The sequence below is a fragment of the Epinephelus lanceolatus genome, chromosome 12 (assembly GCF_041903045.1).
Source record: "Epinephelus lanceolatus isolate andai-2023 chromosome 12, ASM4190304v1, whole genome shotgun sequence".
Taxonomy (NCBI): domain Eukaryota; kingdom Metazoa; phylum Chordata; class Actinopteri; order Perciformes; family Serranidae; genus Epinephelus; species Epinephelus lanceolatus.
Genome location: NC_135745.1, coordinates 9389744 through 9414317, shown reverse-complemented (window position 1 = coordinate 9414317; position 24574 = coordinate 9389744). Strand labels below are relative to the sequence as shown.

The 24574-nt window shown below is 41.0% G+C and overlaps 1 protein-coding gene across 5 annotated transcripts in view; it reads left to right on the top strand.

Annotated features, from left to right (window-relative positions):
• The window catches only part of col15a1b (collagen, type XV, alpha 1b), a 71862-nt gene that overhangs the window by 31793 nt on the left and 15495 nt on the right, over positions 1-24574 (top strand). For 4 of the 5 annotated variants that reach the window (XM_078172933.1, XM_078172931.1, XM_078172932.1 and 1 more), the window contains 23 exons: positions 3195-3382; positions 4033-4242; positions 4657-4809; positions 8493-8567; positions 9132-9230; positions 9926-10043; positions 11950-11984; positions 12143-12325; positions 12439-12465; positions 12567-12629; positions 13146-13223; positions 14965-15027; positions 15113-15262; positions 19327-19380; positions 19736-19771; positions 19928-20065; positions 20244-20303; positions 20388-20423; positions 20578-20619; positions 20806-20868; positions 23344-23379; positions 24235-24318; positions 24424-24489. In XM_078172933.1, coding sequence (XP_078029059.1) covers positions 3195-3382; positions 4033-4242; positions 4657-4809; positions 8493-8567; positions 9132-9230; positions 9926-10043; positions 11950-11984; positions 12143-12325; positions 12439-12465; positions 12567-12629; positions 13146-13223; positions 14965-15027; positions 15113-15262; positions 19327-19380; positions 19736-19771; positions 19928-20065; positions 20244-20303; positions 20388-20423; positions 20578-20619; positions 20806-20868; positions 23344-23379; positions 24235-24318; positions 24424-24489 — 2057 coding nt within the window. The remainder of the gene's footprint in view (positions 1-3194; positions 3383-4032; positions 4243-4656; positions 4810-8492; positions 8568-9131; positions 9231-9925; positions 10044-11949; positions 11985-12142; positions 12326-12438; positions 12466-12566; positions 12630-13145; positions 13224-14964; positions 15028-15112; positions 15263-19326; positions 19381-19735; positions 19772-19927; positions 20066-20243; positions 20304-20387; positions 20424-20577; positions 20620-20805; positions 20869-23343; positions 23380-24234; positions 24319-24423; positions 24490-24574) is intronic. The other variant, XM_033651274.2, reaches the window with a different exon arrangement.

The window sequence follows — 24574 nt, the reverse complement described above, 5'->3', positions numbered from 1 at the left end:
GATTTTACACGTTTTCAGGGGTGTAATAACCTGATTACCTGGGGCCCCAATGGGAGGGGGGACCTTGAAAAGCCTTGAATAAAAAGTTTTGATTTTATTATCTCTCCATCCATCCATTTTCTAACCGCTTATCCTCTTGGGGGTTGCGGGGGGAGGCTGGAGCCTATCCTAGCTGACATTGGGCGAGAGGCAGGGTACACCCTGGACAGGTCGCCAGACCATCGCAGGGCTGACACATAGAGAAAGACAACCATTCACACCTTCGGGTAGAGTCAACCTGCATGTCTTTGGAATGTGGGAGGAAGCCGGAGTACCTGGAGAAAACCTATGCTGACACTGGGAGAACATGCAAACTCCGCACAGGGGGGCTCCCGCACCGGGGACCTGGGACTGCACCCGGGATCGAACCAGGAACCCTCTTGCTGTGAGGCAACAGTGCTAACCACCACACCACCGAAGAAAGACTAAACTTCGTATAAAAATGGCCCTTCTCACCCCTTAAAGGGCCAAAATGGTTTAGTCTGTCCCTGCACTAGGATTTGTCTCTAAACTCAGCTAGAGCTGAGTGAGTGACTGCTTAAACTGCATGGAGCACCAACATACACTGTCAAGTCTTTCACTAAGAAAGGGAAATCAGGGTTCCAAAAAAAGAAGACTGGAAAAGTAAAGGAAAAGAAAGCAGACTGGATTTGTAACCAAAAAAAGAAAGATGCTTGACAAAGAAAATGAGACCCTAACTCTGCTTATGCATAGGGCCCGGAATTTGGTGCTACAACCCTGCACGTTTTACATATTTTACACACACATTTTCAATCATAAATCTGTTATAGATTAAAATATGCTTTGTTAATAAAAATGACCTTTGTGCATTTACTTACACTACATTTAATACCTTCATTCTTCAGAGTAAAATTTGAACTTTCGCTTGAAATGATGCATTTCAACATGTGTTGGTATTTTTATTATTTTACATAAAACTGCGTCACTCAATTTTTCAGCCACTCTGGGAACAAGCTGGACATGCTACATTGACATATTACTGACACCTCATGAAGTTATTACGTCTGCTAGCAAACCCATTTACACATCTATCAGACCTCCACTTTTGTCTCTGGTCTGATCTCCAACATTTCCTCAGGGAAATATTTGGCTCCTGAGCTGTTAAATTATCTCTTATATTCACCAGTTGTTAATGTTATCTTTCTGCTGTTTGGTGCTGCTGTTTAAGCTACTTTTGGTTCATCAGCTTTTGCAAAGCCTCCTGCTGCTTAACATTTGTTCTAACATAGATTTTTGTATGCCAAAAAACAGAGAAAACAGCATGTTAAAACAGCAGTTTCCTTCAAATCACAGCTAAAAACCTAACAATACAAAACTCAACAAAGATAGAACAAACAAAGATAGATTAATTAGTTAAGTTAGCGTTTAAGCTAGCCGGTGAGATTGGGTGAGATAGCTACAGCTAGCCGGTTGGCTAAAGCTAAATCCACTTGCTTTTTCCCCCTAGCTGTTTCCTATAGTGAAAATAAATACATTTTGATAAACTGCCTTGGTCATTTAGTTTGTGTTCTTATATAAATGGGTAGTTGTTGAATCCAGTCATGGAGAATAAAAACAGCTGACGCTTATCTAAACTAGTACTAAGTAAAGGTAAATGACATTAGCCTAGCTTAGCAGAGAGGCTGTAGCTGCCATCAGCTTTGGCCATGGTAAAATTCACCATTTTTAAATTTATTAAATTGTAAATTGTTTGTCGCATTGATTTCTACGCTAATTATTATCAAATGGTTTTTATTTATGGTCTTTTGTTTTAAATATTAGGTTTTGGACAGGAAATGAAGGCATATTATGCTATCCCTCTGTTACACAGTTAACCCCTTTAGCCAAAAAACTTAAAAGCATTTTTTTGTTAAATGTTGACAAGCTGAGCCCACAAGGTCCAGAAAGTCAAGACAATGAGCTAAAAGAGGCTTAAAGTGTTAACATTTTATTGAATGCTTTGTAGATTTTTTTTTCTCCACAAAACTTTAACATTAAATTTGATAATGATGTAAAAAAAATTATATCATATTGTCCCTAAGACTGCTGAGATTTCCAGTCTTCTGCCCTTTCTCACTAACCCATGATGTGTTGGACCCGTGGTCCTTCTGTATCTTGAAATGGCTACTGTCCAAGTCATGACTGGTACTCACCATCAGGTCACTGCTGCCAAGTCAGTCTCAGACCAGATTTCAACAGCAATGTCGGCCAGTAGTTTCAAATGTATGTCTCACAGTACAGAAATGAGAAGTTACAGCACGCTGCTTGCAGCATGAGCTCTCTCAGAGCAGTCTTTTCCTTTCAGTCATTACAGGGTACTGAGGGCTTCACATCTGGCCTGGAGGTGTGACAGCTTGGGTGTGTTTGTGTGTGTGTATTTTGTTTGCACATCTTGAATGCCCACCTGTTTGCAACAATAAACATTTAAATGGTCAGAGCTTCATTTGTAGTGGTGTGAGTGGTGCACAGAAGCACACCCTCACACACACACTCCTTAAACCCTCTAATCAGGTATGTTTCCAGTTGGTCAGGCTGATGAATTAGAGACCCCCAGATGTTTGCCTGTCTGGTCTGGGCTTTGTGTGTGTTCATGTGGGTGAGATCTGTATTTGATGTGTGCGCAACATATGCAAATACATTTCTATCAGTGTATGTGAGTGTGTGTGTGTGTGTGTGTGCATGACAGATATAGGTAGCAGGGGTGATCCTGACTGGAATGCTGAGGTGAGAGTTAGTCACCACGGGAGACAGACTCCACAGTGGGGGGAATCAAGGGAATGTGAAGCCATCTCTTCACATACACACTAAATACTCTAATTGCCTTTCATTGTGTGTGCATTTCTGTTTTGGAGGATTATGTCCATGTGAGGCAGAGCAGCGAGGCATGGGCAGAGATCAAATCAAGGCAAATTAAAGACATGTCAAGATGATTCTGGCACATCCCTTTTTTACTCTAATGTGTTGTGTGAACCAGCAACACACAGGTAATAGACAAAGGAAGCCAGTTTGAACTGGGGATCAGAAATCTGCCAGAACAGCTTCTGTGCATCTTGGTTTCTGTTGAGTAATCCCACTGACAAGAAAAACAAGTTCCCACTCATTACTCCTTCTTTGTTTCCATTTACACATGTTTACATTGTCTCTGTCTCTGTCAGAGCGAGGCTCGGGAGGTCATCTAGACCTGATGGAGTTAATCGGCGTCCCCCTCCCACCCTCTGTCTCATTCACTCCTGGCTATGAGGGTTTACCAGCCTACAACTTCGGGCCCGAAGCCAACATCGGACGGCTCACCAAGGCCTTCGTGCCAGGGTCATTCTACAGGGACTTTGCCATCATTGTCACGGTAACACGAGAGAATTAAACCCTTCAGCCTTTGTTGTCGTTGTGTTACTTAAAGTCGTCACCAGGGTCAAGAGACAACAGAAAATTCGAACTAAGTATAGTAAGTATACTAGTAAAGTAGTAAAGTACTGCATATGGCATGGCTTTTATTCTATGCTGAAGAACAATCTTTGTGGCCAGCTGAGGTCATGTTATGTCTCCACCTTGTGGAATTTTGATGATAATGCACAACTTCATGTCCAGGTCCTGTATTTTCTCTATTCCCTGATATTTGTTCTTTTACCTTCTTCATGGATGGATCATTGAATGGGCCTACTGGCTCAGACCCAGGGGCCCAAAGTCTTAGGGCCCCCCCTGACCTTCATCCTTAAAATGTCACTTTAAGACATGAGTGCTGACAAGGAAGAAACTCAAAATGATCTCTCAGAAACATAAAACGACTACAAAGAGACACAAAAATACAACAAAGAGATTCAAAACAGCTGCAAACAGACACACAGAGACTTGTCTGTGCCCAGGGGCCTATTGTCTGATAATCCACCCTCAATTTCCTCCTCTGTTTTTTATTTCCCTAACTTATGATGCATGTCATTATTATTGGTAGAAAGATGCAAAGACAATAAGCTTTAGTGACCTCTGATGTTACTTTAGGTGCGTCCAGCCAGTCAGAAAGGAGGCGTGCTGTTCGCCATCACAGATGCCCTTCAGAAGGTGGTGAAGCTGGGTTTGGCTCTCACTCCGGTGCGTGGTGGCCTCCAGAGCATCTTACTGTACTACACTGACAAAGAGCAGGCGTCCCACAGCCACAAAGCTGCTTCCTTCAGTGTCCCAGATATGACCGACCAGTGGACGCGATTCACGGTGAGCATTGCGTACTGCATGTGTTATATGATAAAGTACAGGCTCAAAGGGATATAATCAGCTGATACAGACATTTTAGTAGATATCTTTATTATTGTTTGTTTTTGCACATTTTCTTTACTGACTTACATGTATATTTTGTGCTGCTCTCCTTTAATAGTTACTTTATTGTTGTAAAGTGCCGTATAAATGCATGTATTTATTTATTATTACATTATACATACAAAGGGAATATCTCTCCAGGAAAGGAACATGCCTTTGTTGTGAATGAATATACACAAATAAAGGCATCAAATCAAATTGAATCCTTGCAACAACAAAAAAATATAAAAGCAAAAGCCATTTTATTGACAACAGAGAGAAATTCCATGACAAAACTCTATACTGAATGGGTGTATCTGATCTGTCTATCAGGTGGTGGTGGAGCATGATGAGGCGCGTCTCTACATGGACTGTGGAGAGGCCGAGAGGGCTACTTTCCATAGGAAACCAGAAAGACTTACCTTCCAACACAATTCAGGCATTTTCGTGGCTAACGCAGGAAGCACGGGGCTTGACGTGTTTGTGGTAAGTGAAGAAACTCTCTACATGTTGGTGTGTCTGTGGGTGTTTTTGCATCTTTTTTCTCTGTGAAAAGGGGAAAAAGAAGGAGCCTATGTCAATATCAGTGTGCAGTTTGTCTTTGCAGTTGGCCTCAGGATTACATTTCTTGGTGTGTGTGTGTGTGTGTGTGTGTGTGTGTGGAGGTGTGTGTTCTGGCCTCTCATTACCATGTAAAAGAGCTGAAATCTTCTCTGCCCTCAGTCCATCTCCTCTGGAAACTTCCCAACAATTTATGCTTTGAGGAAATGCTTGCACACAATACTGTCCAGTATCTTATGAATGCAACAGGCAGGATGTAAAAGAAACTTGTGGTTCCCGTTTCCTATTCTAGCCTTTCAACCAGGAAAAGAAAAACAGATGAAAGCTACCCAAAACAGCTGCGTGTGAAAGTTTTCACCATTACCCATTTTGAATTTATGGGGTTGAAGGCCAAGCAGCATCTTCCAGGGCTGAAAAATGAAGTCAATGAAAAAATGCCAAAACTGCAGTTCCTCAAATGGCCACTTGAGGCTGGCTCTAGGGGAAAATCAATCCCCACAGACCCCCATGTTAAAGTGCCCAACTTTAAGGGAGAAATATACAGGGGCAGGGCTGTGATTGCATTACCTTTCTCCTTCAGCAGCTCTTGCCACCTGGGAAAGGCTTTTGTGCTTTCTTGGCGACGAGGATTCTGTCTCCTGTGATGCTGCATATGCATGATACTGCATTATGCTCAAAGAGTGGGACTTTGTTATGCTGCAGTAGTGCCAGAGTAGTAGCGGCGCCGCTAACAGCAGCTAATAGCTGTCAGCGGCGCAGTGATGCAAGGAGAGGGATGAGGTGTGTGAGGTTGAGGCACTTGTCAGTTGTCAAAAGACAAGACCTGATTGGTTTGTTACGATTTACACCCACCCGAGCAGTCCTACATTGTAAACACAGACAGCATGGTGAGGAGGGGGATTGTTAACTCGTGTCGAGTGTGTCTGTGTAGGAGCCTGAATTAATACTCCATGAAGTATCGGATGACATGGTTTCATCAATGTTATCATAGCTTTTTGGTACACAGCAGCTACTGTTGTATCCGTTTGAATACAATATATGATTTCAACATAAGATGGGAGAAATTACTACACACTGTGGCTTTAATGCATATTTGTGTGTGTGTGTGTGTTTGCCTGTTTTATCTAATTCATAATTTGGGTAGATGTGTGTGGGAGTGTGTATGTATTGTATATGTGTATGTTATGGTACTTGTTTGGGGGAATCAGCTAACATGCTAATGGCAAGTCTAAATAGGGGGCCAGAGGGGGGCTTAGCCATGACTACATGACCCCCAGATATGTATATGTGTACTGTGCTGTGTGTTCCTTTATGTTATTTGTTTCAATGGAAAAAAAAAAAGTTAGTTACAATTGCAACTAATGTACAATTTTGAGGTCATATTTACAAAGAAACATCATTTTGTGGACACCTCCTTGACAGAACACCCTTCAAAACAGGAGCCAATCACCTGAAAAGTGATGAATACCACTGATGATGCTTCCAACCCAAGCACATGCTTACTGAACATTACCAGACCAGATTAAACAAGTGAAATTTGATGACTGGCTTTCCAAAACTTGCTCCAGATACTGATACAACCAGGTCTAAACAGAATCAAAATGTCATGACCACCTCTAGTAGTACTTCCTTTCCTGGCTCTGTTACAGATTTTACTGGATAAAACTATAAAGATCAGAGAGAGAAAGGAAGTAAGAAGGGAGGAAAAAATAGAGATGGTGTAGGAGGAAGGGAGAGGGGTGAGATATGGATAGGAGGAGAGGACGGGGGAGTAAGTCGATGGCAGATGAGGAAGTCAAATACATCAACAAGGCTCAGTTGTGGTCAGATCAAGGGCTTGACTCAGGCCTTTGAGTCTGCTGCCATGTCAAGTATGATGGTTTAGTAAGGTTAAACTTTAAGAAACATTCCAGTTAGGAAAAAAGAAATATGTGTGAGTCTCTCAGTCAGTAGGAGTGACAGCATACTGTATATTCAAAAGAGAGTGAAGCTACTACAACTCTCTTCACACTGACATTATTACTGGAATCACTGTCAGTCCACTTTCAGCTCACTGACGCTCATAAAAGATAAATATGAGCTGCTCGGCACTTGTTGTTGCCATGGCGAGCGGAGGCGCATCCGTTGCCACTTTATTCAGCTTTGTTCAGTGTAGCCTGACTTTCTGAACGGGTTATCTGAAGCATGACGACATAATATGTGCATGCTCAGCGGCAGCCATGTCCAGTCTGAAATATCTGGGACACTGTGTGTATGTGTATGTGTGTGTGTGTGTGTGTGTGTGTGTGTGTGTGTCCTTAGTTTGTTGTCTTGGACTTCAAAGGGGAGCAGTGGTGGCATGGAGCCCTTTTTAATCAGCATGTGTTTGTGTGTGAGTGTTATAAATGAAGGAACTGACATCGCTCTCCATTTTCCCATAGATCTTTATAAACCCAGAGCTATTACTGCCATGTTGTGAGTCTGATTTTGTGGATGTGTCTCTATGTGCATGTGTGTGTGTGTGTGTGTGTGTGTGTGTGTGTGTGTGTGTCTTTGGAAATCCAGTCTCTATGGTGATATCAACAAGTGGACTGTACTTCATTGTGTCTGTGTGATGCTCCTCTGTTTATAGAGAGAGAGATAAAAAGCCAAGTTGAATTTCACTGAAACAAACACAAGGTTTGGGTTAGCAAAATAGGCTTACCAGCATCAGAGCATTTAAAGGAACAGTTCACCGCCAAATAAAAATTACAGATTTTTCCTCTTACCTGAAGATTGTTTGGGTGTGAGTTGCTGAGTGCTGGAGATATTGGCCATAGAGAAGTCTGCTTGCCTCTAATACACTGGAACAAGATGGCACTCATTTGAAAAACTCAACAATGCAATGTCTCTTTCCAGAAATCATGACCCAGTTACTCAAGATAATCCACAGAGCTTGTTGTGAGCAGTTTCATGTTGAAACTATTTTCTTTTCACCAAACTACACCTGCCAGCCATATCATTGTGCAGAAGATAGCACACATTAAGTCATGGCTCATTCACCTGACAGCACGAGATGTAAACATCAATGCTGTCCTCCTCAGCTAAGCTAATGTCAGCTAGCTCAGTGATGCTAGGTGAGCAAGCAGTAGATGCACATTTGCTTCTGCACTGTGATACAGTTGGTGGGTGTAGTTTGGTTGATAATAATATAGACTGATAAATAGCACTACAGGTACAAGGAAAAATATATAATTTTGACTTTGGTGTGGCTTGTTGCTTTCAATTTGTTCATATCACCACATTTAACATTTTCAAGCAACTTTAGGCTTTAGGTCTGTTTACAACTCCTGAATTTTCAGAACATAAAAACGTTGAAGTTCAAGTAATTAAAAAGTGTATTTGAATACTGTACAATGGTTCAACTCCACGTATCATGAATTATATTGTTGCTCGTTTTTATTATTTGAAATATGAAAGAGAAGCCAAATTCAGTCCTTTCACTGTCTTTACAGCACACATATCATTTATTTACTGTGAATATAGCTTTTTATACCTGTATAACCCAGTTTAGGTGTGTTTAAAGTGTTTCCTGATTTCCTGTCTCTGACTCTGCCGCTGTCTTTGTCTCCCTCTCTCTCTCTCACCAGGGATCCATTCAACAGCTGGTGATAAAAGATGATCCAAGAGCAGCTGAGGAGCAATGTGAAGATGATGATCCTTATGTGAGAAACACATAAATAAACACAGTAGAGAGCTGTACAAATAACATTCATATTAATCAACAGTACCCTCTAGTGGTCAGAGGACATCACTGCACAAAAATACCTAGTGACTGGGGATTAGTCCTCTTACCTACCCGAATGGTCAAATGAGTAAACTGTAGCAGTAACCTGGCAGCTTAGGAAGTACTTCATTCATTACATAATTAATCCACTCTCTACATGATATTTTCTTTTTTTCTTATTATTTTCTGTGTTTGGGATGCCAGGGCTTTATACATAAAAGGTGCCAGACCATAAGCAGCAGGCATCCAAGAGACACAGCCAAAAAAATGCAAATATAGTGAGACAAAACACCAGGCGAGAGTGACACTGGAGTTGGCTTTTACTATAACTTTTGCAGGCGAGTGTGTTTACAAACAGTAACTGACAATCCTACATAGTATACCTTTAACACCTCAGGCAGCAACTGGATTTTTAGGAGAGATCATGCATCATCATTGGTTGACATTATTTTTTTTTGCTATAAGGTTGTTTTCTCAAACTAACATATAATTCAATGTTTAGGCCTCAGGATACACCAGCGGAGATGATGCTCTGGATGACAGAGACACAGAGGAGGAAGTGATGAAGAACACTCATGAAAGAAAACATGGCACAGCACATGTAGGTTGATGAAGTGTTGAGAACAAGTATCTGAAAAACTTCTTTTAAACATTGCTTACAGGTGGTGTCATGTTTTGGTTGGCTGCAGCCTGCGTCATTACATCAAATGGAAACACAAGTGTCATATTGTTCAAAAAGTTTAGGATCTCCATATGAATGTAAAACAACGACTGCAAGAAAATAGTTTTTTGAAGTTGTGGTTTCTTTAGATGCCCTCTGATGGGCCTATGCAACAAAGGTCTAAAAGGCAGTTGCAAGGGCTCTAAATGCTGTAATGTCAATTGCATTTATTCTGCTAGGGTGTGCATGTGTGTGTTAGCTTTTCGTGTCCTCTGCTGTATATGGCGCACACTCCCCTTCTTATCATTAAGACATCACTCCGTGTGTGTGTGTGAACGTGTGTGCTTCTTCTCTGTTCCATTACAACCAGGAAGTCACTTTGACGCCAAACATCCCGAAATCAACACTGACTTTGAAGTTTCAAAGCAAACTGCCCTTCAGCAGCTAAATAACTGCTAGCAGATATTTAAGCCATGGTTGATTCTGTCTCGTCTGGTCCAGAGACCTTAAGCAGCACCGAATGTTATATTTGATATCTTCTTTCAGATCCTGTTACATGGATTCAGCATTTTCAGTTTTACTTGTACAATATGTGATACAACAATTTCTAATTAAGACTCCTTGATTTCTCTGAGGAGGAGGAGGACAGTGTTCCAGCCAGAGCTCCACCCACTGAGGCTCCCGAGGTGGAGCTTGATGAGTACTCTAGTCACCTGACCCCAACACAGGCCAGAGAAGACGCACAGATGAGAGGTCAGATTAAACCTCAATATACAGCATTTATTTTTTTCTGTCTGTCTTTAGTAGCTCATCAACCATTTCTACTTTGTGGTTTAACTTTCCTGGTGACGAATGTATAGGTAACACATGGCACCTCATTCACCAACTGCTCTTAGGAAGAATTTCTTCATAAAACCGACTTGCACAGTTTTGCATGAAGATTCTGACAATCACCAGTGTTTTCATATTTGGGATTTGTTTGTAGTCAAGAGCAAAATCTATAAGCACACATTTTGTGCCAACATTTGTACAGAATAATTCGTTAGTGTCTTTTCTTCAATTCTACAGTCGTATAATATTACAGGATTTAACTTACAATAGTATTTTTATTATTTACAATATATTTCAATAATTATTTTCATTATTTTACAAAGCATTATAGTCTTTTGAAATAAAATAAATAAATGCTGCACTTACACTTCAGTTTCCACCAGATATATTCATGGTAACCATGACATCCGAAAAAAAAGACAGTGATTGGTCAAGCTTACAGATTCAAAGTAGGACATTGGACAATGGCAAATTTACTGCTGCTGCAGTATCTGGTGTTGCAGATAGTGCCCTGAGGAGGCATCTCTTGTCTGTGTTTGGCAGTTATATTTTTTTGGATTCAGATTAAAGATCGAACCTTTCCTCAGACACAGCATTCAGTGAACTAGCAATAGCATGCCATGCATCTTATTTTGTGTTATTTTATATTTACTCCTGACTCTACTGAATATATGACAGCTTGTTTGCCGTTCGCTTTCTGCAGAAGCATCTCCACTTCAGAATTGGCAACAGCCATGGCTGGAGGCATTATGTTTTCTAGTTTTCTGCACATCCATACATCCCATTCTCATTAATGTGATAATATCTCAAGAACACCTTGATGTCATTTCTTTAAATTTGGCACAAATGTCCAGTTGGACACAATGATGAACTAATTAGATTTTGATGGTAAAAGGTCAAAATCACTGTGACTTTGCATCCGTCTCATTCTTGTGAATGCAATATCTCAAGAATGCCTTGAGGGAATTTCCTGAAATTTGGCATAAACATCCACTTGGACTCATGAACTGAAAATTTGGTAGTCCAAAGTCAAAGGTCACTGTGACCTCACAATTCATGAATTCATAGGCTTATTATGACAAAACTTCATACAAATGTCTAATAGGATAGAATGATGAAGAAATAACATTTACTATCTAAAAGGTCAAAGGTCAGTTTCACTGTGACATCATGATGGTCTAGAAAAATACCTTTCTGGCCATTCATCATAATTCAGGAACAGAAGGGGAGACATTTGGTCAGATGCTGAACTGGTGACACTAATCTTGGGTGCCCATTTTGAAACGATGTTAATTGTATAAATCTGTGCTGCTGGGGGAAGATGTGTGTGAAGGATTCATGTTTTCACAGACATGGATGTAAACTGTAAATGTGACTTGAGTAGTTCCCAGAGGCATTCAGCACTGAGGCAGTTATTCTAATTCTTTTGTCTTTGGAGTCCAGTGCTACACCCTCTACAGGTTTTCAGTTGGGAATTCTTGACTTAATTCCCTAAACTTTTCTTCTTCTTCTTCTTCTTCTTTAATTTCTGTGTGCACACCGCCCAGCATTCTCTCCTTTCATGGGGATTGGCGGGCTGTTTACCTATGCTAATTAGGATCAACTGGCACATGCTTTCAATTTAGGACAATGAGGCTCATCATCATAAAAATACAGGTGTAAGCATTTCTGCGGTATAAGAACATGCCTTGACCTTTTCATAGCAATAAATATTTGCAGTCCATTTGTCTGTGTGATGCTTGACAAGTGGCAAGTTACTGTATTGATGGTGTTACCTCATGAGATCTCATTGGTCGAACCTGCTGATGATGTCATATGCTGTGTACAGGGCCACACAGGGCAGAGGAGCCAGGGGAGAGAGATGTAAGTTCACACGCAGACATTCTCGCCACTCTTTTACGTCTTTATTTTGTTGTCAATCTTGTTCAAAACATGACATTTTAAATACTCTGCACAACAACATTTTTAATTACATTCTGTGTTCTTTACACATACAAATGATATGTAATTTGAATTTCCAGGGTCAGGTCAGGCCTGGGTTAAAAGGTGAGCGTGGAGATCCTGGACCCAGAGGGCCACCTGGCCCTCCTGGTCGCCCAGGCCCCACCCCTCTACCTGGGCAAGCTCAGCCTGGACCAAGAGGGACAAAAGGACCACCAGGATCCCCTGGTTCCCCAGGGCTGCCAGGGAGAGATGGACAGCAGGTGTGTGTGCCAACTAGATAGAGAACATGTGTGTGTTTGCGTTGCCATCGTTTTTTAAACCTCTGAGCTGATAAGATTTAGTGCTGATCCTCAGGCCCTCTCTCTCTTCACAGGGAAGCAAGGGTGAGAAAGGAGATCCAGTAAGTTATTTATTTTCTCTGCAGCTTTTCTTCTGTCATATTAGTTATATTTCAGTTTCAGTTACCACATGTAATAAATTCAACTATGTTTTTATGTCCAGGGTGTACAAGGACCTCAGGGATTTCCAGGTTTGGATGGAGAAGCTGGAATTAAAGGAGAGAAGGTAAGGCTAAAACAAACAAGTTGCAATTATTAACTTAACACAACTGGTAACCTTTAAGGTCCAGTGTGTAGGATTTAGGGATGTATTGGCAACAATTATATTTAATATTTTTGACTACTTTTTTGATCAGTTTATGATCACCTGAAACTAAGAGTTGTTTTGTTTTCCTTACCTTACAATGAGCAGTTCTACGTACAGAGTTTGGTCCTGTGGAGTCTGCCATGTTGTTTCTGCAGTAGCCAAGAATGGACAAACCAAAACTCTCTGGCTCAGCTTAGAGTGATTCACATTTTTGCATTTTTGCATTTCCGCATCAGCCACTGTAGTTCTCCTTCAAGCTCGACACACAAGCGAAGTTTCAGTTGGTTGCAGTCTGCAACCTCACCACTAGATGCCACTATATCCTACACACTAGACCTTTCAGTTCAATATCATTTTTATTGTATGTCGCCACATAAATTGTTAAGGACAGATCCTTTCCTTCTTTCCTCTTCCTCTTGCCCTCCCTCTTCACAGGGAGAACCAGGAGTTGGTCAACCAGGCCCTCCCGGCCTTCCTGGGCCTCCTGGACCCCCCAGATCACGCAGTGTACCGGTGAGTATCACAGTTTATGGTAGGTATACTCAACTTGACAGGTGGCCAGGGGCCAGTCACCAAAAGCTCCACACAGATCAGGTGTTCACAGGGGCAGGTCTTGGATTTAGGGACATTCATGGCTTAGCCCGGACCTCTGTTGGGGCTTTGGGGGAACCTCCCCTGGCAATTTTTGATAGACAAGCTCAATTTTGATACTTTTTATTCACCCTGGCACCTTACTTACATTAAAAGTGAAAAGAAATTCCATTTGTGAATCAACTTATTTGTAGTGTGAATTGTCTTTTTGTTGGAATTATCCTGTTATTTTTAGTAATGAAATCAGCATGGTATTAACATACATAATATGATGCACTTCGACACATCATCAGTGATAGTTCCTGGTGTCACTTGGGGTTTTAGATCTTTCAACTTCAGACCCCATGACCCAGATGACCCGACCAGGAGTGAATAATCCCCAGCCTTTGTCCAAGAAACATTTGACCACACTTGTCCCTTGTGTTTCACTGTCATCTTGAAGCCTTTAATGCGGCCTCTGAAGCTCTGCTGATGGCTTGTCTCTTACGTGCCCTAGTGATGCCCAGGAGATTGTTGGCTTTCCACAGTGATTTTCCTGCAAACTCCCTTCCTTCTACTTCAATGGGCTTGCACTGTGCAAGTCACTCCCATCTATGGCATTCTTCCACCAGAATGGCATATTTCGCCTTCTTCCTTTTACTTGCCTCTTTCATCCATGCCTCTGACGGCACTGTAAGCTCCAGCAAAACTACCTGCTGAGATGTTCCAGAGATCAGCAGAATGTATGGTCTGAGGGCGGTCTCTGAGATGTTATCCAGGAATCTAAGCCAAATTAGAAGATAAGACATTTGAGCTGGTCAATGGTGCTACAGATGGATTCAGCAACTGTGTCACCAGTGATAGCGACCCTTTGCAGGTGCTTTAGGACAGCTGCTGAGGATGTGTTCCAGGGTTCCTCTTCCCTGGCACAAGGGGAATAATGGCAGATTTAACCTTTCCCCAACAGAAGAGGATGCATGGGCTGGACAGAACACCGTACACAGACTGGATGAGGTATTTGTTGGGGAAGGGTCCAGCCTACCACAGCTCGATCCACAAGACCTTTCTGTCTATTGCTTACTCCATCTGGTCCACGCATCCTGTTGCTGCAACCCCACTGTCTGGCTTGCACACAGCTCCTGGACTGCAGCTCCTACTTCCCCTGGCTTTGCTGTAGTCAGTTACTGGAGTGATGCCTAATCCAGCTCCAGCACTCCATGCCATAGCTGTTATTCTGCCTGGTCCACTGCCTCCTGGGCCCTTTACTTTCTCACCTCAATTCCCGCCTGGGAGACTTTCGGGTCACTGGATTCCCTGTGTTGAAGAACCTCCCTCGTACATGTTACCATGAACTCCACACTAAGGCTGTTGATGAGAAGTCTTAGCTTGTTCCTGTTAACATGTGGAGTGGTGCTGCTCAAGCTCCTTGGTAACCCCAACTACCTTTGAAGGTGACAGCTGATTCTTCTCTCAAACCCCTGCACAGTGGACAATAGAATGTCATACATCAGCAAAGGCCACAATACCATTGGTAGGATACCATGCTGGTATATCCAGGCTTTAAATTGTAGTAAATGCAGATGAGGATCAACCCTAGTTTGCGAACTAAATGTAGGACATGATGGTTAAAGCATCACAAACATCTCAGTGTATGTGTAAGACTCTGTGTTTATATGTGTTACAGTATGGAGCAGATGCTCTTGGTTCTGGGTTTGAGGACCTGGACAGTGACACTGAACTTATCAGGGTAAGACAAAGTCCACAGAGATAGATGGAACAGTCTGATCGTTTAATTTACACAGTAGAAATAATACACATTCTCTTTCCACCAGGGTCATCCTGGTCCACCAGGGCCTCCAGGACCTCCTGGTCCCCCTGGACCCATGTCATCATCTGACACTGCTGAAGGCCCCTCTTCAGGCCATGCTGGACCACCTGGTGCCTCTGGCAGAGACGGGATCCCAGGCCAACCTGGAGTACCAGTAAGTTACGCGGATGAATGACATACAGTTCAACTGTTAAATTCTGTTAACGTTTATAAGACCTACAGACTTATGGGTTTATTTTAATTACAAATGAATAGCCATCTAACTGTCCTGAAGTCTTGTTTTATGAATCAGTTATTCATACAGGCATGCAGAGGACCTATAGGACCTACAGAAACACATCGCATTAGTCACAATTTAAAGGTCAAGTGTGTAAGAGTTAGGGGGATATATTGGCAGAAATTAAATACAGTATTTGTAACTATGTTTTCATTGGTTTATAATTATGTGAAAATAAGAATGTCTATGTTTTCATTACCTTAGATTCGGCTGTTTATATTTACATATGCAGCGGGTCCTTTTCCATAGAGTCTGCCATGTTGCTTCTACAGTAGACTTAGACAGGAAAAACCAGACACTGGCTCTAGATAGGGCCATTCGTGTTTTTGCATCAGCCACCGTAATTCTCCTACATGATTGGCACACATGAGTTGTTTCAGTTGGTTGCAATCTGAAACCTTACCACTAGATGCCACTAAATCCCACACACTGGACCTTTAAGTAAACAGTTTTAAAACCTAATGACTCCAACTCCAACTAAACACTAAATACTTAATCAAACATTGTCAGTATGGCAGTGGTCAAATTTAAACATATTTATATAACACCAGCACAGTATTGGCTTTACGTGTCCTCAGACTGCAATCTGTATTTGCTTTCCCAGTAAAGTCTTGACTTTTGATTTTTTTTTTCTTCACAATTTTGTATTCTGAATGAAATTATTATCCCAGAATTCTAAGAATAGTTTTAATGATTAAAAATCTGCTCTTGTTTTTTTCTGAATTTTCTGTAGATTTACTATCTTTTCATTTACATTATTTATATGTAACTACTTTGCCTTTATGTTTTACTTGCACTGTATTTCTGACTATTTTTTATCATTTTTTATTGTCTGTCTTTCTTCTTCCCCAACGTCTCTCCCATTTCCAATTAAATTCATCTTTAGTTTGTGTTTCTTCTTAAATCATGATGTAGTGATCAATATTTATGTGTGTCATGATGAATGACCAGTCTGTCTTTTACTCTCCCTCTGCCTCTGTTCCTATCACCCTCTGTAATTATTCTCCCCCTCCATTTCTTTTTCCTTCATCTTCTCATCAATCTTTATTCTGCCCCCCTCTTCATTGTTACACTCCACTCCTGCCATCTTTTCCTCGTCTCCACTCTGTTCCAGATGTTTGATGATTGGTTTAGGGGTTCTGGGCTTGATGGTTCAGGTTCTAGCTCAGAGTTGTCCTCTGACCTCGGCTCTGGTTTCAGTGCTGGGTTCGGCTCTGAATCCAGCTTTGCCTCTGGGTCTGGACTTGACTTTGGGTCTGCTTGGGGTTCAGGAGAGGTATATTTTCCTTGTTTGCTTGGTTAACCAGCAAACAATAAAAGGCAGAATGACAGCCAAAAGCCTGAGTATTGAGGAGGCAACATTCACAATACAACATAATATAAAACAATATTAATTGTTAATCTGAGACAGTCATAGTGCTTCATTTATTAATTGTCCCTTTATCTTGTTGAAACAATTACACCAGTGATAAACACCAACTTACATTCACTACCTCAATGCTCAGGGTTGTAAACTGTACATTACCTCTAACCATGTTGTCTTAATTGCTGGCTGGCAGGTGCTGAACAGGAATTATTTTTACCTAGCTGGCTCAAGTGCTGTGTGCGTGTGTGTGTGTGTGTGTGTGTGTGTCTCACTGTTCTCTTTGCCCCTTGGTTGTCACTCCGGCAGCCAATGTTACTGCTTGCACACTCATGATCAGCTTGGAATTTTCTCAGTTAGCATCAGTTCATTTACTTTGAGTTCAAATGTTGTCATTCCCAAATGAAACATTTCAACACGAAGTTTTACTTTTCATGGTAAAGTGAATAAACTGAAGGAAACTGACTACAAACTTGCCATATAACCTCAGCTTGAGCTGCCATTTTGCTTTTTTATACAACATGGTAAAGAAACAAATCTGCCTTTTTACTGATCTGTTTTGTTTTCTCTTTTTGTATATTGCTGTATACTGGCAGTTCCCAGTCAGTGCAAATACCAAGGTACACTGATGTGCACAAAATGTAATACTGAGTTAGTACATTTATTTATAACTCACACTTTGCCTAATTCTACAAATTATCCTGGAACAGCCTCTGCATTTTCCGGTTAGGATATAAAAGCAAGACTACAAGGCCACTAAAAGCGGCCTGTATGAACATATTGGATGAAGCAAACAACTTTGTTTTTCTGAGAGCCTTACCCATGCTAAAGCTAAAAATGGAACATTAGTCCCTCAGAGTGGCGCTAGTCCAAAACCTATGAAGCGTTTTATTCTCATGAATGTACTTAGCAAATATTATCATTATCCGTCTGTTGACAATTGGCAACCCTATTGCCAGACAAAATGTCAGCATTGTGTGTTTCTGCAAACTACAAATATGTTACATTTGTATGTTATGTAAGGGATATGTTGAAACTTTCCATTTCTTAACATTTTAACAATGCTGTAGTTAATGTGTGGTTAGGTTTAGGCACAAAAACCACTTAGTTATTTTGGAAATAGATCATGTCTGAGCTTAAAAAATCTGGTTTTAGTGGCATAATCACAGCTAAAGAAGCTGCCGATGTCTTGTTAACAAACAACTGCTTTCCGAGGCAATATCCCTGGTAGAAAAACAACAACAGGTTGCGTGTTTCGTGGCTAAAAAGGCCACTGGAAACAAAGGTGAGTCTCGGTAAAACACAATTGGTTTAATTTTTGTTGATTATGAACAATGATCTGCAGCAGTCTGCAGCTTGACAGGCATCTGGCCTAGGTGACACACCATCTGTAGTCCTCTCCATCACCTGATGGCAAAGGTAGCTCATAAACTACAACTCTTTAAAAATGTTCATCTTGTGCACAAAAAAATGTAAATGTAACATAATTGTGGTTTTCAGAAATGTACCATGCCAACATTTCTTCTGGTGAGTAGGTTGCATTTTGGCCCAAACAAAGTGTAACAGGCATGCTCATTGAGTGTTCAGAATGAAAAAGAGTTAACCCTCTGGGTTCTATAAATGTGCGAAATGCATTTTTTGTTTGTGTAAGTATTTTTTATCACAGGCAGTTTAATAGAAATCCAACTATTATTCCCTAATTAAACCAAACTGTTGGCTGAGTAATGATTTTGAGTAAAGTTGTGGGGTTGCTGCATTGTAGGATTCACCCTCTACACATTATGAATATGAAGAGGAAATGTATTGGCAGGATGCTCAGTAGTTCTCAAGATATCCTACATTGGATTAAAATGCTCAAAGCATCAACAGACAGATTGATTATTATTGCCATCCTCTGCCCCCACCAGTGGATTGGTATAAGTAAACACATTAAGTCACTGATCATCTAATGAGCCATGTGTGAGCAGTCAATTGTCAGTGTGCCTTGGAACTGAGTGTTTCACTGAAAGGCCTCTGATACACTATGTTGTCAGTTTGTACAAAAAATGTGCAGAAACATTGCTGTACTTTGGTCTGATGCTGCTTAGTTAAAGGAATACACTACATTTTTTTATAACTTCAGCTTTCCTGTTAAGTGATAAGAAAACAGACAACATCATCATCCTTTAAGGTTGCTGACTCCACTGCGTCATGCTACATTGAATGGGAGATAAATGTAAGTGTAATTTGTTAAAATAAAATAAATAATTGACACAACAGTAGAATTGGTCTAATTTGGCTGTGGCATTAGTAAACCAACAATCACTCAACAACCTAAAGTGTGAGCATGATGTCTTGACGTCAACAATCTTGAGGTGACTTGTCATGGGTGATCTTATCACTTAAGGAAACTGACCCAGTATTCCTTTAGACTGACAGGCTGTCACCTTTGGATTTGGCGTTGGTCCCTATTGGAATAGCTGAAGGGTCAACGAAAAGCACAGCATAAAATCACTCTTTTTTTCCATGTTAGCATATTTTCTGTGACTCACCACTATTTATTTGTCTGCCTGTACTCGTGTCTGTGTTTTGTGTCCAGGGTCCAGCAGGAAGAGATGGAGCTCCAGGTCTACCGGGACCTATGGGAAAGAAGGTATGATCATCAAGATAAATATGTAATGGCCTGGGAGCTCAGTTGGCTATATAAAAGTCATAGAGACTTACAACCTTTTTGCTTGTTGTGGTTCAGCGCAAAGTGGCTGATATCCACAGGAAAGAAAGTGAAACTATTCCTAAGCGTCAACTTACCAGATGCTTCTTACATTACCATATTTCGGCACCACTGGACTAAGCCAGATGACCATGGTTTATATTTAATTATATAGATTTATTAAATTTGATATTCTATACTATACACACATCTAATCTTGTTTGATGGATATGTTTCATCGTGTATGGATTAGTCATACTAATTTCTTTCTTGCTTCTTTACATTCATACATTCATAGGGTGACCAAGGGCTACCTGGGCCACCTGGACCAAAGGTAATAATACTCTACATAGAGTAAGCCAAAAACATCTACTGCACACTATGTGGTAGTGTGTATTTCTATTTTATCCACCAGATAAACACATTTCTGGTTGTTATTAAGAAGGGCAAACAAATGTTAATGGATAGCTTTTTCTCTTCATCTCTGCAGGGTGATTGTGGGTTTGTAGGTACAGAAGGTTCCTCTGGGCCTCCAGGGCCAAATGGTCCACCAGGGAAGAGAGGCCCACCAGGTCCCCCAGGACCCCCTGGTCCCTCTGGACCTCCAGGAACCAAATTCTTTGTAGAGGTAACCATACCAAAGATCTACACACACGTGATTGCTGATGACCATTCCATACAGACCTACTTTAATTAATAAGCCGAGAAGGAGACAACAGTTTCATTTTGAGCAAAGGATGACATCTTCCTCACCACATGGAAGATTTCAGTTCGATGTTTAACATCGGATTGTGTTTTGTTTTCAGGATATGGAGGGATCTGGGAAGAGTGACATGCTGATTGGCGCTGGAGTCAGGGGCCCACAGGTCAGTGCCAGAGTGTGTGTTTTTTATGTAGACAGTGTATATTGTTTCATATACAGTAAGCGTTTTCTGTTTTGTTTTCTCCAGGGCCCCCCTGGCCTACCTGGCCCACAAGGACCTAAGGTAATATTTATGAAAATCCATTAATTGTGTATATTGCACAGGGTAGCTGGTATTCTATTTTTAACAGCTAACAACACTGATGTTAGCTGTCTCTCTGAGAAGTGTTGCCCTTGCATGCTCAGTAGTTGAAGATGCTCTCTCATGTCTTCTGTAGGGTGAGGATGGAGCCACAGGTGCTCCAGGGCTTTCAGTGAAGGTAAACTGACTCTGAATTGACACTGCTTTGATTTTTTGTCATTTAGTGTATGAAATTCAGTCCTTTCTGGTGTTATCAAGCTTTACTAGATATTTATGCACTATTTTCTCAGTCTTTAATATGTAACATGTAACAGTGAAAGGTTTTTATGTTACCTGGCTGTGTTCATTCTGTGTGTCCTTGCAGGGTGAGCCAGGGGACCCAGGACCAACTGGTCTTCAAGGTCCCGCTGGACTGCCTGGTGCTAGGGTAAGTAGCAGGTGCTTAGACAACAAGTGTGTTAAGGATTCTGGACGTTTCATTTGCATTTATCAGGTGCAAAGTAGTTTGTTCCCTCATACAGTTGAAATGGCTCTGGTTAAGGTTGACCAATGTTTTTAGCAATGAGTAATACTGTAAGGGGTTGTAATTTCAAATTATAAATCTGTAAATTGCTCTGTTAGTCTGACATTTTGGAAAATTAGAATGATTGTTGTCTTACTTGGACTCATCTGGACATCAGTTTAATTTCTGTGCCTTCAGATATACAAGGTGTGTTTAGTGTTAGCTTAGCTTAAAACTAGAAGCAAAGGTAAATAGCTAGCCTCCACCAATGAGGAAAATAATAAACCTACGAACAACTCCACCCTCATTTACATGTTAGCTACATCTTTTTAACTAGCTAGCTAGCTAACGTGTGCATTGGGACACTGTTGCCAACTCCTCAGTAAGAAAAGTAGCTATTGGCTGTCCTAAAAGTCGCTAGAACTCGCTAAATGACGTCATCGCCTAATTTGCATAATTGTCCATATGCACGTAATTGTAATGGATACTGTAGGAGAGAGGAATAACATCGTGGGAGAGACAAAAACTGAGTAAAAAAACACTGAATATGTTTAGAACTACAAATGAACCTTTTTTCAGTGATTTATATTAGACAAAGAAAATTTTACATTTACATCCCGCCCTGACTGTAAACCAGGTCGGGACCAGAGCGATAGATCAGCCAGCGGTGGTTCCGCGCATGCGCGATTCACTTGCAGTCTGGACGTGGAGGGGTTAACGTCTCCTGCTCTGACTGTAGCTGGGAGGGAGGACTGGGCTGTCTGTGAGTGCTTTGGGGCGAGAGAGGAGCTCACGGCAGCATCCGCTGCCCGTTGAGAAGACTAAGAATGATACGTGCTCTCACAAGAGTCTCCAGAAGTCTTCAGTAACATCAGAAAAAGTCGCTAGATTTGTCGCTAGTCGCTTTTTTGAAAAAGAGTTGCTAGAGGGATCTGAAAAGTCGCTAAATATAGCGACAAAGTCGCTAAGTTGGCAACACTGCATTGGGAAAGTCTTTGAAACTGGATGGGACTATGTTACTTCAGTGAATCAGTCACAGCAGGGCCTAAAGTTAGCATTAGCTGTTGATGGTAGGCAGCCTCAATGTGTTATTGCTGGTCAAACCACAGTGACACAGCAGGGGCCTAAAAAAATAAGTAATAATGGTGAATATTTACTGTTGCTATTGAATAATAATAGTAATGTTTTTGATTCAATAGCTCATATTCATTGGCATCCCCATGGACGGCGCCTTTGATACAATTGCTACAACTGGAGGTCTATTACTGCCAAATGCTGCAATCTGAAACTAGACAACCTCAGGCATCCATTGCTACCCACCATGTTGGTGTAGCTTGTTAAGAAACGGGCGAGATAACGCTCCGAAGTAAGACTACATTTTGGCGAGGGAACAACTGGCACGGCCATTTTTGCAGGGGTGCCTTGAACTTTTACCTGAGGATATCTAAATGAAAATGGGTTCTATGGGTACCCACAAGTCTCCCTGAAACCTGAGAAGGCTTGTTCCCAGTAAACGTTTTTTTTTTTTTTTTCAGTCAATGTAGTCCTTCAAATGAAAGTTGTTTGTTAGTCTTTTTAAATGAAGGACAACCAGCCTATTTGAGGAGTACTGAATCACTTATAACATGTACGATATGTAACACATTAAAACAGGATTTTTATATAACTCAAAATGTTACTGTATTGTAGTGGTATTAGTCTATGGACATCAAATTAGCCAAATTAACTGTAAAAAAGGAAGCCAAAGTATATCAGTAATGCGATTCCTTAACTCTTCACATTGACATAGTTTTCAACTAGCTTAGTTCAACAGCATCAGGCTTAAGCACATGCCCTTAAATTCAGTTATGGCTTATTAGTTTGGGTTTTTGCATGCCACCACGAGATTTTCAATGGCCCCATCTGGCCACCCTTATGAAAACATTCTGGGGGCACCACTGCTTATATTTCCCAAGCAACTTGCCCAACACAGCACACAGTAGCAGCACACTAGCCTATAGTCATCACATTAGTTATCAGAATCAAGAATGTCCTGTGGGAATAACTCTCAAAAACATCTTGAATGTAGCAAAGAAATTGGCTAAAGTGCTAGTAGCAGCTAGTATGTAACTTGCTAACTAAATTGGGAGCTAATCAGTCAAATATATTAAAATGTGAAACTCTCCCTGCAAATCACTGACATCCATTTGCTTATGAATGTTTTCGTAAGCCATCTTTGAACAGGTTGATGTTGTAGGGCCTATGGTCGATCCTGTTCACAAAGAATATCCTTGTTCCAGTCTGAGAAGGATAATGTATTAAAATTATTTAAAACTATTTTCAGATCCCTCCAAGGCAAAATATGGTTTCTAGAAAATGGTTAGCAACATGTAAATAACTTTTATTTCTCTTTACAAACAGGGTGCCAAAGGGGAAAAAGGAGACACAGGACCCAAGGTAGGGTTGCTGAACAAAACATAAAATGTGGATATTAAGTGATACTTCATAGAGTCTGCTGCAGCATATATTGTTTGTTCCGTCTTCTTTACACTGTTTGATGCTGGAGGTCTAGAGGCTATAATATATATTCTTGAAATAGCAATGTACCAAATCACAATGTAAAAACAATGTGATAAAGTGGAAGGGGTCACTCATGATAATAAAGCTACAAAGAATTATCACATTAATCTGCTGCTCCCCTCGACTTCACAGAGCTTAATGAGTTTCAGGTTCTGGTTGTGCTGTCTGACCCAATGCTTCAGTGTGTTGGTGCACTCTCATTGTGTTGTTTTTCAGCCACAGCAGACAGCTCTCTTCAGTGGGAAAGCTCTAAAACCCCATAGTGCTGCTCAGCACCAAACAACAGACAGACACAGTTTGAGAGTAGCTGATGAACATATAGTGAAGCATTTACCAGCTGAAGATCCAGATTTCTCCCTCAGGAATTGGTAGAGACCAAAAACAGAGCTAAAAGGGGTAATATTGGACTTACATTCATCGGGTGGCTAGTGCACACCTCCTGATTAATGATAATGTTGCCCTTTTGCTGATGGATGTGTAAATAAGCGACAGTTTGCTTACAAGTTCTTCAGATCAACTGAAAAGGTAATGAAATGTCAACTTGTATCTGCTGCTCCAAGTGGCCAAAAAATCAGTTATTGCAGGTTTCCATAAACTTTCCTTTCAACTTCTTGGTTGCATTATTAAGTTCATATTCCTGGCTGCGGCTTTGTCCTCTGCCTTTGATTCTACCCTTTATTCACACTTATATTTTTATAACGGACTACTTATTCTTTCTTTTGTCTTCTAAAGGGTGATCGAGGTGTTGATGGACTCAGTATCCCAGGACCACCTGGGCCTCCTGGACCCCCTGGACCTATCTTCAATTTGTCAGATGTACGGTGACACACAAACACCCTATTTAGTGAATTTTACAAATTTCTAAATGTGTAAAACATGCTACTGGTGCTCATTTTGACTTATTGCATATTCTGTCTACAGCTGCTGCTCAATGTTACAGATGGGATCTTCAACTTCACAGAGATCAGAGGACCACCAGGGCCTATGGTGCATAGTACTAAGCTAATAATGCTGTGTCTTTTAAGATGTCACCTGCCTCCCTCTGCAAATATTTGAATGCATACACACAACA